This window comes from Kryptolebias marmoratus, linkage group LG4 (genome assembly GCF_001649575.2).
Source record: "Kryptolebias marmoratus isolate JLee-2015 linkage group LG4, ASM164957v2, whole genome shotgun sequence".
NCBI lineage: Eukaryota > Metazoa > Chordata > Actinopteri > Cyprinodontiformes > Rivulidae > Kryptolebias > Kryptolebias marmoratus.
Genome location: NC_051433.1, coordinates 15,739,515 through 15,757,389, shown reverse-complemented (window position 1 = coordinate 15,757,389; position 17,875 = coordinate 15,739,515). Strand labels below are relative to the sequence as shown.

General features: G+C 39.6%; 1 protein-coding gene and 1 long non-coding RNA gene across 5 annotated transcripts in view; both read left to right on the top strand.

The window, feature by feature from the left end:
• The first annotated feature begins 9,125 nt into the window (after positions 1 to 9,125).
• Positions 9,126 to 12,015, top strand: LOC119616982. Its single transcript, XR_005233103.1, has 3 exons — positions 9,126 to 9,931; positions 11,399 to 11,524; positions 11,597 to 12,015. It is a non-coding gene; the product is annotated as an uncharacterized LOC119616982 (long non-coding RNA).
• Positions 12,016 to 16,729: 4,714 nt separating this feature from the next.
• Positions 16,730 to 17,875, top strand: part of LOC108235704 (low-density lipoprotein receptor-related protein 1) — a 90,031-nt gene continuing 88,885 nt past the window's right edge. For 3 of the 4 annotated variants that reach the window (XM_017415862.3, XM_017415861.3, XM_017415860.3), the window contains exon 1: positions 16,730 to 17,387. In XM_017415862.3, coding sequence (XP_017271351.1) covers positions 17,291 to 17,387 — 97 coding nt within the window. In that variant the 5' untranslated portion in view covers positions 16,730 to 17,290. The remainder of the gene's footprint in view (positions 17,388 to 17,875) is intronic. The other variant, XM_017415863.3, reaches the window with a different exon arrangement.

The following is a 17,875-nucleotide window of genomic DNA, read 5'->3' as shown; positions in this document are numbered from 1 at the left end:
CTTTGCTATGATTAAATAATGTATTCATTCATTCATTTTGGGATAATCATCAACTGATGGCCCACGGGCCACTTTCAGACGGCAGGGTCCCCTCTTCCAGCCCACGTGGGTGCAAATAAGTGGTACCTCACGAACTTCCAACCACGCATCCATATTCCTTTTACCCGCTTTTCCGCTCAGCTGGTGCATATCATCGTGAGAAAGGCGGGGGACACACCCTGGACAGGTCGCAAGTCCATCACAGGGACACATAGAGACAAACGAGACAAACAACCATTCATGCGCTCCCTCACACCTAGGGACAATTTAGAGTTACCAGTTAACCCGACATGCATGATTTTGGTCTGTGGGCGGAAACCGGAGCACCTGGAGGAAACCTCATGAGCTTCACATGTGGGAATCACGTGTCTTCACACGGGTAAACAAGGCAAATTAACATGTAGTAAATTTGAAATGTCTGTTTTGCACTTTTCCCATAGACATGTGTTAAATTACTAGACTCCAGTTACATGGGTGCTTGATTATGTAACAGAATGAGGGCGCAACATCAGGGATGTTATTTTTTTCTACCTAAGAGCATTTACTGCACAGTTTTTTGTCTTCACACATGTCACACATGAACTGAAACTGAATTAGACAGACAGCCACTCATGCTGTCACTCACACCTATTAGTTTCCATTGAACCAAACTTGCATGTGTTTGTTTGGGGAGAGGAAACCAGAGGACGCACGCACAGGGAGAACATGGACACTTTACACAGAAAGGTCTCGGCCCTGTTCGACCAGCGACCCTCCAGCGCTATCCTACGAATGTAAAACAAACTGGATTGCTTTTCCGTCAGCTGGAGACATTTCACCTTTCATCCGAGGAGCTTCTCAACATAAAAATGTTAGTGTGGGCAGGGGCGTTATTTCAAATATTTACAGTTTCCTCACTCGCAGTGCAGCCATGGACAGTTGGGAATGAGTCATTTTTTTATCTCATGACCACAAGTCATGAGTTGAACTGTGGCTACGGTTATCAAAACACTACTCCACAGATCCTGATGCTGAGTAACATGCTGCAAGTGTCAGCGGGACCAGTAAATACATTAATCATATTCACATTGCAATTCCTCGATCAGGTTTTGGCTCGATAAACGCCGGGCTGAGTTTCCAAGGGAGACTATTGTTAAGAAAATGCTGCTCATCTGGACTAATTTTGGTGTAGTTTTCCTATGTGGGCACATGTTGATGCCTTCTGAGTTACAGTGAATCCAGCACAATTTTAAGTAATGATGGGAAGAAGATAAAATCTGTAAATCTGAGGCACTCAGTGAGATATTTTCAAACATGTGATCTACAAAGTGACTGTAGACGCCTCAACACAAGAGCTCACATCCAGAAAACATGACTAGTTCTCTGATGTTTTCTCTTTAAATTTCCACAGAGTTTAACTATTTTGTTGCAGAGGTAAAGCGCTGTTTCTAATCACCACGGACTAGCTAGGCACACTTCCTTCAGGGAAACCTTTTGGAGTGGGGTTTTGTGGGAAGGTTAGGAACAATTAATATCTAATATATCGCCTGAGAATGAGTTTAATTCTGACGTGACTGATGAGCTAACGGCTAACTGGAGCTAACTGGAGCTGTTTTAAGATGGCAGCAGCCACTTTGGTTAATCGTTAGCTTATCAGTCTGTCAGAGTGGAACCCCATTTCTCCTTACCTATCTATAACAGGTAAGATATTAATTTCCACAGAACCCCACTTCAAGCCATCAGAATTATCCTTTTAAAGTTTAAGATTTATTGCTCGAGTTTACACACCTCTACTTAAAAAACTGTCTTCAAACATTAACAAATAAAAGTGAAATCTGACTATAGCTACTCAAAAGAGTAGCTAAAATGCCCAAAACAGATTGTGTTTTCCTCCATATACTACATTACATTATGTTAACGTAAAAATCTTTTAAATTATTGTAAAGCTACTGCGTAGAGGTCCGATTATTTACTGTTGAGGGCTGAAAAAAAATACAGTCCGAGTGATTTTTGGTCAAGCATGGGGCCTTTTAAAGTGATCGCAGTGTTTGGTGTCCACACAATGTCGTGTGACGTTTATTACCCCGAGAACAACGATCAAAGCCAAACAACGCAGACGCAGAGCCTTTTTTCCCCTCACAGGACACAGAATGTGACAAACCGAACCTCAGCAGACACCGTCAGCCAAGCGCTGCTCATGGCGAGACGCTTTCTAATAAATGGTCTGAAATAAACAGCATGATCCAATAATTTAGAGTGGTCACTGTGCAGTTGGTCAAATACATTTTCTGCCCACTTTAATGATGTCCTGCAGTTTCCTCTGAAGGTCACAGACGAAAGCTGTTAAACTGCAGACTCGCATACAGGGTGCTAAATCTGAACATTTGCCATCAGAGGGTGAATGAGTTGGACCCTGAAATTACAGTTCACTCCTTATTCATGCCTTTCTAGCCACCGACTATGGCTTCCTTTATACGTTTTTCTCTCTCTCTCTCTCTCTCTCTCACTTTTTGTCAGAAATTGGCTGGAAAATGTACTGCAAAAAAACTGATACTGAAAGCTGACTTGTAGCCAGTCATCTTTAGTTCTCTCCTGATTTTTTGAAGATGATTAAAAGCCCTGCAAGAAAAAAAAACGTCCCATTCTTTCCAGCATGCACAGCTCAATTTATCAGGGAGCACATAGACGGCGACAAAGATTCTTCTTTTAGAAACACAGCATCTGTTGAATGAATAAACACAGACTCAAACTATATGATACTTCTACAGCTAGTGGGCAAAACTCAGTTTCCCTTCCAAACTGCACAGCTGTAATTGAAATGCACCGAGGTGTGTGTAGTTTGATGCAAAGAACATATATATATATATATATTAAATAAACTATTCAAAACCTAGACTGGAGCCCGAAGGAGACAACAGGGAAACAGGAACAACAGTGCAGGCAAACAGAAGGATCAGACCTTGAATTGAAGCATCTGAGAAGTATACAAGGAGGAATTAGAGAGTGTGAGGAGTTGTAGGAGTACATGAAGGGCTGGAAACAAGGCTGGATGAAGTGAAATGATGGCAAATGACACACAAGGAGGAAACTGAGTACACTGAGCTGAAAAATATTCAAATAAAACAAGGAAAACATGTCTCTAAACGCAACAAAAATATGAGAAATAGCTTAAGAGCTCCAATGCTATGTATAATTTATTGACGACTTTAAAGTTTTACAAAGAAAAAAAAGCCAGTTTCACTACAAACCATTGTGCTGATATTAATTCTCAGACATTCAGGACATGCCATTCCTAACAAATTCATCCTGAATCATCCTCTGATGAAGAGTGAAACATCCTCAAGAATCCAAAACAAATCCACTCGTCTTGGGTTTAATTTATTACAGCTGCAAGCCATTGTCCTTGGTGGGTTTCACGAATTTAGGAACATTTTTTTTGTCCCTTCCCCATCCAGTGATCCAAAGCCCCACCTTTCTCCTCAGACCGCCAACTCTGTCATATTCTGGATACTACAAAACTGCTTGGGCAGGGAATAAAACGACAAACACGGCAGTGCGAGTGACATTATTATTTTTTTATGAATCTGAATCCCAGAGACTTGGCGTGTTTTTTCTCTCCCAGTCAAGCAGCTTGTCTGCGTCTCTTCATTCAGGAACAAACAGTCACATTGTTGCTCTCAGCAGAACCTCAGGCCGGCCCGGCCAGCGTCTCTGACGGCACCAACAGTGTTTGGACATCAACAAGATAGTTGCTAAGGAACCCAGCCCCCCCTCCACTTCCACCCCGAGCGCTCTGGCCTGTGAATATATAGAAAACTGAACCACATTTCACTCCTTTTCGTGTGGAAAAGGTGCTCTTTATTTCCACAGTTATCTAAAAACCCAACTTTATATAAATCCTGACTGTTTTAACTACAATACAACACAAAAAGCAACAAAGTCTTGTGTGTAGGTTTTTAAAGACATCAGCACATGTTGAGGAAATTCCAGCCTTTGCCTGCATTAACAACCATCACACCCAGCCACACACACTCATATAAAACAGCGTCTATGCTACGTGTGTGTGTGTGTGTGTGTGCGTGCGGTGGGGGTGAACTGCTGACATTAAAGTGGGCTGTTGTTTAAGGGGAAGGGAGGTATGAATGGTGTGGAGGGGGTTCAGGGGGTTCATGTGTGAGCGAGGGGCTCGGTCATTGTCACAGCCGCTGCAGGGTTCAAGGTCAAAGGAGGGAGGAGTGAGTAAGAGAAAAATCATAATTAAAACAACATTTAAACTTTGTGTGGTACGAACAGCGCGATGTGGATTTTACTTTTTAAAGCGACAGCTGTGGTTGCCAGAACTTCCCAGTAAAAATGTAATGGATGACAAGGTGTGCTCTTTGAAAACTAGACATTTTGCAGTTCAGAAATGTTCATCGTTCACAGTAAATTATTATATAAAAAAAATTAAAATCTATTTATGGTAAATAACTTACAGACAACAGACATACAGTAAATCTAGCTACAGTATTCCAATAATAAAAAAAAACAACATTGCAGCTGTAAAACATATTTTAGTATTTTATGTAAATCTTCATATGTACAGATTTTTGTTGTTGTCTCTGGAGTTTCATTATAACTCTGTGATGATAACATAAAACACTGTACAGAGAAAAACACAGGAATTTACAGTAAAATACAGACAACTGTGTTTAGGAGAATTTCATTGTAAAAAAATATATGATCACTGTTTATGACAAGGTACTAGTTCACTTATTTGAAGTTGTAAATTTCACAGTTGAGAACTGTTTTTGTTCAAAGTATATTATTATAAAAAACATACAATGTAAATTTATTAATGGTAAATATTCAACAACAAAAATAGTAAAGAAAAGACACACTGAAGCTGCAATAAAACTTATTACAGTATGAATATAAATACTATAAATCTGAAGTTTCAAATTTATAGTATTTCACTAGCAGCTGTGATTGCCAGATTTTAACATAAAACTCTGTTGATAATGTATGAAAGTACAATAAAAACTGAGGATTTTACACTAAAATATCAGCAGCAGTTGACAAATTTTATCATAAAAAATATGCTAGCAGTGTATGACAGTACAACATACTTGTTTGAATCTATAATTTTTCAGCTGAAAACCCTATTTTAAATATAAAAAAAACCCACACACTTTAAATTTATTTATGGTAAAAAACCTATAAACAAAAGAATTATAGGTAAATGCTCTTTCACTAAAGAAATAAAAACACAATGCAACTGTAAGGCATATTAAAATATTTGACTTAAACCTTTAAATTTACAGTATTTCTTACTAACAAACTACAATAATAATGTGTGAAACAATGAAAATTAAGGAATTTACTGTAAAAATCCAGCAGCTGTTGGCTGAATCCACAGACAGTGTGAGGATCAGAGGAACTGACTACTTCTGATACAATTTACTGTAAAAAAAAATAGTCTGATGTGAGCTGCGGGTGAATACAATTTAAAAATAATAATAGTTCTTTATGGTCATTTATCCATGAAAGTTTTCCCTTTAAAATAAAACAACAATTCAGCAACGGCAGGTTTTGTTTTCATCAGTTTCGGTGGCGTAAAATCTAGATCCAACTCAGGTTTGATTAATGAACACATGGTGGAGAACACAATAAACAACAGATCGAAACTCACACATCAGAGCTTGAGATGTCCTCTTTGTGGAGTTTTAGTTGCACAGAAAAAAAAGAAAAAATCTTCTCCCTTCCTACCGCCCCCGCTTTAGAACATGACAATGTGCTCACAAGCACAAGTAAACAAATGGATGGAGATGTTTGCTTCACGTGAGAACAGTTACTTAACATGTCTGCAGGACAGACCACACACACACACACACACACACACACACACACACACACACTCTCGTTAGACAATCACTCAGGCATTCCTTGTGGTTGGAATGTGTTTTACAAAGAGGGGTGCAAAAGACAACGTTTTTCCAAGAGAGGCTACAAAGTGACGCTTAAACAGGATTAAAGTAAGGGAGGCACATTCAGCACATAGAAAGGTGTCTTATTTGACATTTTTGAATGCATATTGTGGAAATTTGAGTAAAATCTGCAAGAAAAGTGACTGAACATCAGACTCTGGTAACATATGTTATTTACACAGATTTCTGTTTATGCTTAATCCACATGTTAAGCATTTAGTAAGTAAATTTCTGTGAGCATTCGGCCCTCCCTCTTTCCTCTCCAGCCTTTTCACCGACTACAGGCTTAACAAAAGCATTTCACGCAAGGTTTAAGGGGCTGCTGGGAAAGGCAATAATCAGACCCTTGACTGCTGAAATCCTCATCCTTCTTAACCTTTTTTTAATCCATCACTGACTTCACTTTGCTGTGTTCAGTCTTTAAATAAACATCACATGCAACTCTTGCCTCTTCTTAGAGCTGTTTATGTTAAGTTTACTGTAAAATGAAAAAAATGGCAACAAATGCACTAGGTTTCTGTACGAATTCGATTTTTTTCAGAACGCTTTTTAACGTTTTAAGGGGTTTGTTTTGCAACATTTATATCTTGGGTTATTATTTGGAAAATAAACATTTTCTTACAAACCTGCATTTTTGAATGAACCCAGGAGAGTTTAGAAAAACTGCTCAAAGAAATTGAATTTTTTTTAAGTTCTGCTTTCTGTCTTGAAGCAAAAATATTTTAGTATTTTTTTTTTAAGACTGATAGCTTAGATTAAAATATAAATAATTCAAGAGAGATCCATAAAACCAAGATTGAGTTGATGAGATCTAATAATTCTGCAATGGCTCTTCTTAATAAGCAGTTCTCCAGCAAACATATATCAAACCCGATCATCATAACAGGTGATTAACAGGATGTCAAACAGACAGGGTTGCATATAAAATGCAAACTGACTCCACTTTTAGTATGCAATTATTGATTTCTGCTAAACTTTTTCAAAGGAAAGCACACTTTCTCATCAGCCTATTGTAAGGTTTTGTTTTTTTTGTTTCATCGGTCGTGACTAACTTTCACAAATCCAAAATTAACTCCAACTCCCCAGCTGGAAGTATTTCAGGCGACAGATTTGAGCGTACGAAGCGGCAGACGGAGAGCTCGGTGATGGAGTGGGAGGAAAGGAGAGAAGGAGGGGATATGGGGGGGAGGAAAAAAGAGGGGAGGGAACCAAGCGGATGGGGGAAGGGCTGTTTGTGCATGCCTCAAATTCTTTAGGTGTTATCAGCATCGCCCGCTCCATAATGGTTCCCTCAGAGGAGGGAGGGGAAAAATCAAAAAGCGCACCGACTGTAAAACTCTGGGCTCAACATTTCTGGGTTCAAATGCTGACATTTGGGCTACTGGAGACCAAACTATTTAAGGTGTCTTTTTTTAAAAAAACATTTCTTAAATTCCTCTTTTGAAAAACGCATAAAACCAGTGTGATATTTATTTAGTTTTACTCTATTTTACTTACAAAAAAAGTCTTTGTTCTGTACATTTTTACACTGAGCTATCACCCGCCAAGAAGGTTCTGTTTTCAGTAGCGCCTGTTTGTTTGTCTGTCAATCTGTGCACAAGATTATTCAAAAAATTACAAATGGATTTACATGAAATTTTCAGGAAACGTCAGACATGGTGCAAGGAACAAGTGGTGGTGATCCAGTCAAATTTCAAGGTCAAAGGTCAAGGTCACAGGGGTGATCCTGTGCTCTAACTCTGCAACAGTGGAAAGTAGAAACGTCACACTGCACAGCTGGACACCTCGTGGGTCAAGGGTGATGCCTATTGATTTCAAGGTCACGGGCTCATAGGTGACTTCTTTGTTAAAGCCTTGTCTCTGCTCCAGCAGGTGACCCCTTTGTTACCTCCGCCAAGGAGCTTATGTTTTTGGTCGTGTTTGCTTGTTTGTCTCTCTGTAAGCTAGATTTAATCAAAGTCTGTTCATTTTTAGTTTTTATGTAATTTTCAGGAAATATTGGGGTTGGTACAAAAAAAAACAAACAAAATAAAAACCCCAGTTGATTACATTTTGATGGTGATCCAGATCATGATCTTGGCAGAGGTTTGAGCTCCCTGAGTGCTTCTAGTTAATAAATGTTTTTGCCTGTGTTTCTGTCTGTTTGTTACCAAAACATCTCCTTAAGCATTGTGTGTGTGCGTGTGTGTGTGGGGGGGGGATAATGAAACCTGCCAAAAGTAATAATTGAATGTACATCTACAACCGGTTCACTTTTGGAGTCAATCCATTTCAAGATGGTAGCTGTAACTCGGCCAGTCTTACAGATGTTGGGCTAAATGTTGATGTGGTAGCAGCTGAGAGTCATAAACAGCACATACTCTGAGGGCAGCGTCTCACGATATTTACACAGGATGTGTGTTTTAAGTTTTGACCAAAATGTCTGTAAGACTTGATCTTCGTCTAAATCTCTGGAATGAAAGGTGGCGGGCGATTTCGATTCCTTCAAAGACTTTCAGGCCTTTATTTTGATATGTTTCATTTTAAACCAGCATTAAAAGGCTTTCGTACATGAGCAAGATTAGCTGTTACCATGAAATAAATACAAATCTCTCTCTCTTTTTTTCTCCCTGGAAAATGGCCGCAGTGAGCACCCCGTACTGTCTTCAGTCTGAAGGGAGACAACTGCCTTGGTGGGATTCACACACACACACACATCATACACACTCAGGACGTGATTCTGGGAACTTTGATTGATGAGGTAATCCATCTGGCTCTGAAGCAGGGGAGGAGAGAAAGAGAGAGGGAGTGAGAGAGAGCGAGAGTGAGAGTGAGAGCGGAGGCAAAAGATGAGTAATGATGTAGATTAGGGATTGATGCATGCTTTTAATATCTGAAAAAAAAGTTTCATCATTGGTTTGCTGAAAGCGCCACGTAATTACATCTTTGAATAATTTGCATTTTATTCATCGGTGTGCGTGATCCAGTCCAAAGATGACCCGCTTCTCTCGGCTCAACCTGGCTTCCATCACAGCTGCCTCAAACTGGGCGGAGGCTCATGGCGGTGCTCCGCTCACGGATGAAAGAATGACGCATGAAATACGTGCTCCAGTCATGACACAGACCAGATGAAGGGTGTTTTCACTTTACTATAAAACCGCTCTGGAAAGAAACTCACCAGCAGGGCAGGAGACTAACCGCCAGCAGGTCCTCTGAAAGTTACGAAAAATGAGCCTCCATCCTGAGAAATGACAGGAAATCGTTTGAGGAGAACTTAAACATGTTTGATGCTGCTGTCAAATAGATTGTTTTTTTTTTTGTTGTTTTTTAAGGAGAAGCAAAGAAACATGTTGACAATGTGCCCAGACTTCCTGTTCCTATCACTTTTAATAACTTCAAGGCTTTTGTTGAAGTGTGAAACAAAACAGTTAAGATCTAAGGAGGAATTATAAACCATAATAAACTATTCTGACCAGATGAATGTGCCTACATTCAACATAATCACAGCATCCTGTCACAGCAGCAGTCAGGCGCAGAATATCTTATGAATCCTCATGATTTTAGGATCTTTGGTTTAAGTTTTGTGTTTGGAGCTCATTTCTGTTTGGTTTTCTGATTCTGGGCTCGGGTTTTGGCATTCTGTCTCATTTTATTCTCATAACTGGTCTGTAGATGTCCTCAGTTGGTCCCTGCTTTCAGCTCCACCCTCACCTGTCTCTCATTAGTAATCAGCACACCCGTTGTCGTTCAGTAATCAAGCCTCCCCAGTACAAATGCACACTGGTTTTTCATGTTAGATCATGTCAAATCCTCCTGTTGATCTGAGACAACTCTACGTTGGGTGGCCTGTTTATTGGTTGCCTTCAGCTAAGTTATTAAAAGTTCCTGAAACTGCACCCTAAGTGTCTGCGTTTGGGTCCTGCTACAGCTCACCGTTTACCATTTGTGGCAGAAGAGCAGCCATTTCAGTGAGTCACTGTATTATAACCTACATGGTTTTGTATTTTCTAAAGCTGTTTAGAGCTAATGTCACTCATCTGTGCCTCATTGCCCCTGTGTGTTTTGAAGCCTGCAAAAACAAAAGACATGAAAAGAACAAGTGAACACGATTCTGTGAGGTGGATCAGGTAGATCCATGAAATCGCTTTATCCTCAGCTTTTATTCTAAGGTCCATTTAAACGCATTGAGAATATACAATCTGAGTTAGTTAATCAGTTCTCTTGTAAATGTGCAGCAGTCAGGGTCAAATAAACAGGATTTTTGTAAGAGTCCAGTCTGTCAGGGTTTCTGCCTGCTGTGTTCTGCTTCCATCTGCTGGTAATTCATGACAAACACCATCCCAATCCTGGCTGACACAGTTCAAAACTGGGATCTTACTGTGGTGAATATAAAAAAACAGGCATGTTCAGAGTTAGTCAAGTCTCCAGTAATGGCTCAGTACTGTAGCTTCAGGCAGTCAGCAGTGCTTTGTGTCAAAAGGTCAGATGCTCAGTGGAAAAGGGGATTTTCCTCATCTTTAACTTTTATTGCACTCTTTAGATACTAGTTATAGTGAACGATATGCAGCAAAATAAAATTAATACACTTGAGGGTTAGAAACGGCCCTGAAAATATCCTGACTTGTTTGTTTTTAGCTTAAAAACGGTATAAACTCAGTCGAGAAAGTTGTGTTCAAAGTATTTTGGTTTGCTATGAGTGTGGCAGGGTAAGTACAAAGAAAACAAAACATAACATTAAAGGTCTAACATTGCTTGAATGAATGCATATTTAATTATATGGAACAAGAATTAAACACATAAAAGACTGAGCTTTAGGAAGAATTTTTTTCATTTTCTTTGCTGCTAATGTTTTTAACCTAACCATTCTTGCATCTAAACCGGATAAGGTTAAAGTATTTAGGAAAAAAAAATCAAGTGCCATATGCTGAAAATATGAAGAAACCAAAAACCTAGTGCGCTTTTTTTTTTTTTTTTTTACCAAACTTTTCTGCTTTCAACCCACAAAATAAGTTGCAGAGACACTTGACCTCATCTATTTAGCTGTACTATACAAAGCTTGTTAAGCCATGTACTAGTTTTGTCAAACTCATAACTTTTTATGCATTTATAGCTAGTCATTATATTTCTTGGAAATCATTAACCCTGCTGAAGCCCTTAAAAGAGAGTCAGATAGAAAGAGGTAGAGAAGTTCTTGTAACTTTGGGTCAGTTTGATCTGAAGGCCACAGGAGGCTTAAGCCTAAACATGCTATTAGCAATCATTTCTAAAGATCATTTGATTTTCATAGATTTTCTCAAGACCGCACACTTTGTTCCATTGAGTTCAACCTCAACTTTAGGAACCACTGACCTAGATGAGAAGCCAGTCTCTCAGAAAGAATACAGAAATTTAAACAATGGTGTTTGATTACTTTCTTTTTTGTTGTTGTTCCAAAGTTGAAGTTGTGGAAAACGGTGCCATCTCGAGGCTAACAAAACAGAATTATGTAAACCGGCTGAACAACATGTGCCTCGCATGTTTGTGGTTTCGTGACGTCCAAGAGGTTTACGTGTTTTCCTTTGGTGAGTTTAAGTTAGAAGTTGTTTTTTTTTCCTTTTTTTTTTTTTAAACACGTCTGTTTTCAATTCTAACAGAACCACACAACAGCATTTGGGTTGAACAGATGAAGGTGACAGCAGGGCTGAGCTGACAAATGAACATCAAACCTTTGTGTCAAGTGTTACGGCCTCATCCGGTCACAGCAAATGAGGCTGTTTTCATCCAAACTACGATAATGTGGGAGCTGAACGGGAGAAACGGCAACACTATCAAGCAGAGATTGATTGAGATTATTGTGCCTGAGAGGCAGTGATGCTCTCTTTACCAGAGCAGCCCTCTGAAGTGTTTTTGCGGTATATTATTTGTGCCCGAGCCCATTATGAGCTTTTCCTTTTTTAAAATTTTAATTTATTCAATAATTTCATGAAGCCTCACTGAAAGGGCGACAAATCAATAAAATTCTCAAGGCCTTGCAAAACAAAACCTTTTTTTCTTTCTTTCTTTTTCCACACAAAGGGCTCTTTGTTCTTTGGATTTATAACATGCTGCCAGTGCAGACCCACTAGGTGTCAGTGCTGTGCAGGAAATGTATATTTCTGTTCAGGAGTAACTGAAAGTAAAACCCTGCTTCATTTGTTTTTGTCCCAGAGTGCAGCAGCCATGTGTTTTCAGCTGTGGCGATCACTATGTTAACAAAAAAAAAAAGGAGGTCAAACTTTAGGCTTGTTACAGAAATATCCTGACATATCTTCCAACATACTTTATGATGCTACAAGTATTTGACAACCAGTTCAGCAAATTGTTTAAGGTGAGGTCCAGGTCAGATAGTGGACACCACTTTGTTGAATAAGTAAATAATTGACAGATTTAAAGTCTTCTTGTCTGCTTGAATGAGACAAAATAAAATAGAGAGCTGGATGAATGTGATCTTGTGTGTGTGTGTGTATGTGTGTATGTATGTGTGTGTGTGTGTGTGTGTGTATATATATATATATATATATATATATATATATATATATCAAGTATGAATTCTCTAAATTTTTATGACAGTTTTAGTTTGGAAAATTCAGTTTTCGGTGTGATTGTTCCAACTGTTTAGAAACATAATCTCTCATTACTCTAACAATGTTTTTTATTTTTGTTGAAAGATTACTTTGGCGACAAGACTACCTGTGTAGTCTGAAAACCACCTCGGAGAAGTGTTGGACTTGGGATTGTGTCCTTGTCAGAGGTCATTCCTTTTTATTTGCCAGGGAGCTCACTTTCTTCATGATGATCGAGGCACATAATATCAACTTGCTCTACCTTCTTGACTCAGGATTTATGGATCTGATTAGAGGGATTTCTTTTTTGGTCCGTAGCAAAATCATGATCGTTCATGATGACATGTGTTTTTAAAAGGTGAAAGAAAAAAAAATCAGAGGGAACAGCATCTAAACCATCAACAGCTGGCAAAAAAAACACTAAAACTGGACTGGCATCCAAATGTTTCATACAGAACATCATAGTTTCATTATATTCACATGGTGTTTATATTTAAAATGCAAACTAAATGAATCTAAGAATCACGTTTTATGATGCAATCTACTTTATTATTGGTAAATTGTATAATTAATTCATCATACACTTGAGTAGCAGATGATCTGTTAACACAGAAGCATTGCTGCTTTTTTATTTTTTGGGGGAGGGGGATTGAAATATTTTCATTTAATTTAAAACAATAAACATTTACTCAGTGATATTGTCCTTTGGACCGATATGGAGATCATCATTCACTGGAGAGGATGTTTATCTCCATCTGAACTGCTGAAACAGGAAGTTTTGACCAGATGGATGCAAAGATATGCGGGATCAGACACCACAGTCAACATCTCCAAGGCTCTGCAGACTTCTGCAGGACGATTTCCAGCAGCTTCGGTGGCAGCAGGAGGCTTGAAAACATTACTCTAAAAGAAAAAGTCAACATCGCCACGTTATGGGAAAAGATACCAATGAGGGATACTTTGGCAGGAAAGTCAGCTTAGATGAGAAGTAGTTTAATAATCTAGGTCATCTTCCTTTATGCTACTCCTATTATAAAAACCAGTTGAGGAAACCCTCTTCAATTCAACCTAAATGGTACTAATAAATATTTAATCTGCCTAACAAATACTCTGTTCCTTTTTACTACTATAGCTAAAACTGACCAACAAAGGCAACACATTGACTGAGAGCTTTGAACCCCATTTAAATAATCAGTGCCTCCAAACTACTTGTTTCACAAATGGCATCGATCATGTCCCTGTTACGGAGGCCTGATTTCTACTTGTTGCCACAGAGTTATAAATATAAATCAGATTTATAAATCAGGCGTTGGTGCAAACTCTTTACAGACGTTCGCACACTGTAAGCTAATTAGCACTAAAGGCAATCCTCTGTGGCATTCAGCTACTTCTGGAGTCCTGTGCCAAATCTGTACTGAAATAAAGCCAACAAGAATGTGCCTCACAGTGACGCCCACTAACATGTCTTTGGTTTTACAAAGGATTCGAAAAACAATCATCAACGCATGTGTACACCGTTAAAAATAATGACCAAATACTATCAGTGTAGGGTTTTAAATAAGTCATGTTTTAATTCTTAGCCTGGACCAAATTTGGTTTCTTCTGATTACAAAAGGACTAAGATAACAAAGACCAAATGTTACATTTTTCTCCTTCCAAGAAAAGTTCCTGAGTCAGATCCTGGAGAAGATGAACTGATTCATATTCCACTGGGTCGAGATCAAACGGGCTGTGACAACAATAACAATCATTACCTGGATGATGGGATCATTTCTGAGAAGGAGAAGCATCAAAAACGGCCTCAACAGGGAGCTCAGGAAGGGATGGCATAGAGTCAGCTGGTGAACAGCAGCAGAACTAAAATTATTGACAAAGTAAATGTGGATTTAGATGGTTACAATCAATATAATAGACTGATTCATTATAGCACTCAGTGATACACCGTTCAGATATTTCAAAGACTATTTTCTTATCCTCCCTTTTGTCCTGCAAAGACTACACAAAGAAAACCCCTTAGTGCTCCAATATTAGGATTTACATTTTAGTTTTGTTAACAAAAAAAGCCGCAGACATTGCTATCGTGTTAATCATTCAAACAGTCTTTTAAATTGATGTCTTAAAAAAGAAGTTAACATTACTTGTATAAAAAAGGTCTAAAATGACTATCACTATAGGGGACAATAGGGACAATAATAAGCACAACTAAAGCTTAATGTTACTCTAAGCAATAGTTCAGATCGTTTTGAAGTGAGGTTTTATGGAAAGGTTGTGAACCTGTTGTAGACAGCTCTTTAATTCTTATTGGACTGATGAGCTAATGGCTAGTCTGAGTGAGGCCAAGATCAAAGTGGATTGTGGCTAACCTAAAACAGCTGTGATGTCAAAAATTTATAAGTAAATCATTTAAAAGATTTCTTTTAATCTTTAGTCTGCACCTTTTTTACATTGCATGGTTATTTTCAAGCACACATGGATTGTTGTAGCACTTCCTGTGTGGCCTGAGGTACTTTAAGCAGGAATATTGTAATATTTTTGACAGAATAACAATGTCATGTAAAGCTGTGTACTGTTAGAATGTACTGTTAAAAGCTTATATAAAAAAGTGTTTGCATGAACATCAATAAAATTTTTGAAATTAAGTTGCTTTAAGGTAGCAAAGAGCTACTTTGGTTTTGGCTAGATAGTTGTTAGTTTGTCAGACTGTTCAGAATTCAACTCTGTTCCTCCAAACTGAGGTTGTTCAAGTATTTATCTACAACAGGTAAGATATTATTGTATCCTTTCCACAGAGCCTTACTTCAAAAGTTTGAAATTATCACTTTATTTAAAAGTATTTTAAAAGATTGAATAAATTGTTTTTTTTTCACAATCAGGGGTGCTTCCAGAACGTTTTCAAAGGACAGGCCAGATGGGGACCTATTAATAATCTTGGGGTGGCACTATAAAACTAAAAGTCATAATTAAAGAAGTTTTGCTTTACAAAACAGTGGTGAGAGCTGCTGTGTTGTATGGTTTGAAGACAGTGGGACAGACAAAAAGACAGGAGACAGAACTGGAAGTGGCAGAGCTGAAGATGTTGAGGTTCTCCTTGGGAGGGACGAAGATGGACAGGATTAGGAATGAGGACATCAGAGGTACAGCACAGGTTGAAGGACTGGGAGATAAAGTTAGAGAGGCCAGACTGAGATGGTTTGGACATGTGCAGAGGAGGGACAGTAGGTATATTGGTAGAAGGATGTTAGAGATGCAGCTGCCAGGAAAAAAACAAAGAGGAGATTTATGGATGCAGTTAGAGAGGACATGGAAAGTTGGAGTGAGGACAGAGGATGATGGAGGAGGATGATTGCTGTGGCGACCCCTGAAAAGGGAACAGCTGAAACAAGAAGAAGATATAAGCTACTTAAAAATTTGAAAAAAATGCTACAATATAGGAGTTGGGAATCACCCTCTGCTTTGATTTTTATTCATATTACTGACTGCACAGTCACGATCTAATTTTTAAAGCTTGTCTTTTTTTTTTCTTGTCAATTTAGATTTATAGAAAAATGTGCATACAGCCTCATCAGACCCTGCATCCGGACACAAGGACACTGACTTTCTGCACCATATTTTATTCTGTTAACTTAAGATCTGCTGTCCTTATCGGCGAGACTAGCTTTTAAACTTTTTTCTTAAATCAATCTTTTATTATTATTAATATTTACCGACTAATTGTTCCAAACCAATGTTTTTTTTATGTTTGAGGTTCTATAATCCCAAATAGCTGGGAGGAAGGGGGGGCAACTGATTTATTAGGGTGATACTTGCCCCCCCTGGCTCCCCTTTGGTGGTGCCCCTGTTCAAATGTTAAAATACATTTTTTAAAAGGACTTTCAAGTCAGACAGAAGTACTGTTTTGACACTAAAGTGAATAAGATACAGTCTGTAGCCTTCTACTCTGACAAAGACAGAAACAGTGGTTGGGAGGAAATGTATAATAATGAATGGGGGGGATTTTATTATTTCTTTTTAAAGAGGTGCAACACAGAGAGGTTTGGTGCTCTGCAGCTCTGCAGCATGTTAGTTTACATGTGAGTGTGATATGCTTGGAGGTGAATGGCGGGGTGTCTGGAGGAGGGAGGAGGAGGAGGAGGAGGAAGGGCCAGCTGAGATGTTGCAACGTCACTCAGACGGACTGGGCTCCAGGTTTGAGGAGCAGCAGAGGAGCTGGAGAGGAGAGGAACGTTTGCTCCGCGTCCTTCTTTCCCCTCCGTGGCCTCGTCGGCGGCGCAGGGAGAACAAAAAAAGGGCGGGCTAAGCGCTCGGTGTCCAGGCGCGAGCTCGGCTTCAGCCCGCGGCTAGCTTGATGCTCCTCACTCCAGCCTCCCGCTAGTCTCTCCTTTGTGGCAGAGCAGCCCATGCAGCCGAGGAGGACCCCCTAATCAAACCCCCGGGGCTGGGAGAAGCCAGGAGCCTCGGCTGCTGCTTCTTTCCTTCTTATTTTGGCTTTGACGCTCCTAAAAAATCTGCCTGCGCACATTTCCACAGCCTTGAGGAGCATCTCCTCGGTTTCCACGTCGCCTCTCTCTCTCTCTCTCTCTCTCTCTCTCTCTCTCTGTCTCTGTCTCTCTCTCTGTCTCTCTCTCTGTCTCTGTCTCTGTCTCTCTCTCTCTCTGTCTCTCCGTGTCTGCCTGCAACCTCCGGCTCTGACAGGACCCGAGAAGAGATTGATGTGTGGGGTTCTCCCCCCGAATTTCTAGGCGAACGATGTTGCGCATCTCGGCCGACGTGCTGGCGGCGGGACTGCTTTTCCTGGGATTCCTGCACAGTTCGGAAGTGGTGTCTCCGTTCAGGGCTGTCGACGGTAAGGAAAGCGAGCAGAGTGAGATGCTGCGAGAATGAAACTACTGGCTCCCCTGTGTTGTCTGCATGCGGCGAGAGGCTGTCTTTTGTCTCTGTGTCTCCCACTGTAACATGTGAGGACTGCAGGTTCTCCTTTGCTGACATACAGTAAAACATAAATAAATCAATGCAGCAGAGGCCTGGGGTCGTACCTGCTTTTAGATGTCACCTTTTCGGCTTTTTGTGGTGGAGGAGCTTGAATGCTCCAACATCAACTTTTGCAATAATCAAAGCCAAGATTAAATGCCTACATGTTGATGAATAAAGCTGCATAAAAAGTACCCCCCCCCCCAAAAAAAAAAAAGGATCCCAATATTGTGGAGCTTCGTCACATCACTGGCTATAAACTTGGCACGAAAAGTGAGGAAATGTGTGTTTTGGTTGATTGTTTCTTTGTTGTAACAACGCTCCTTGGCGTAAACCTGACACCAGTAAAAAGCCTGTTTGCTC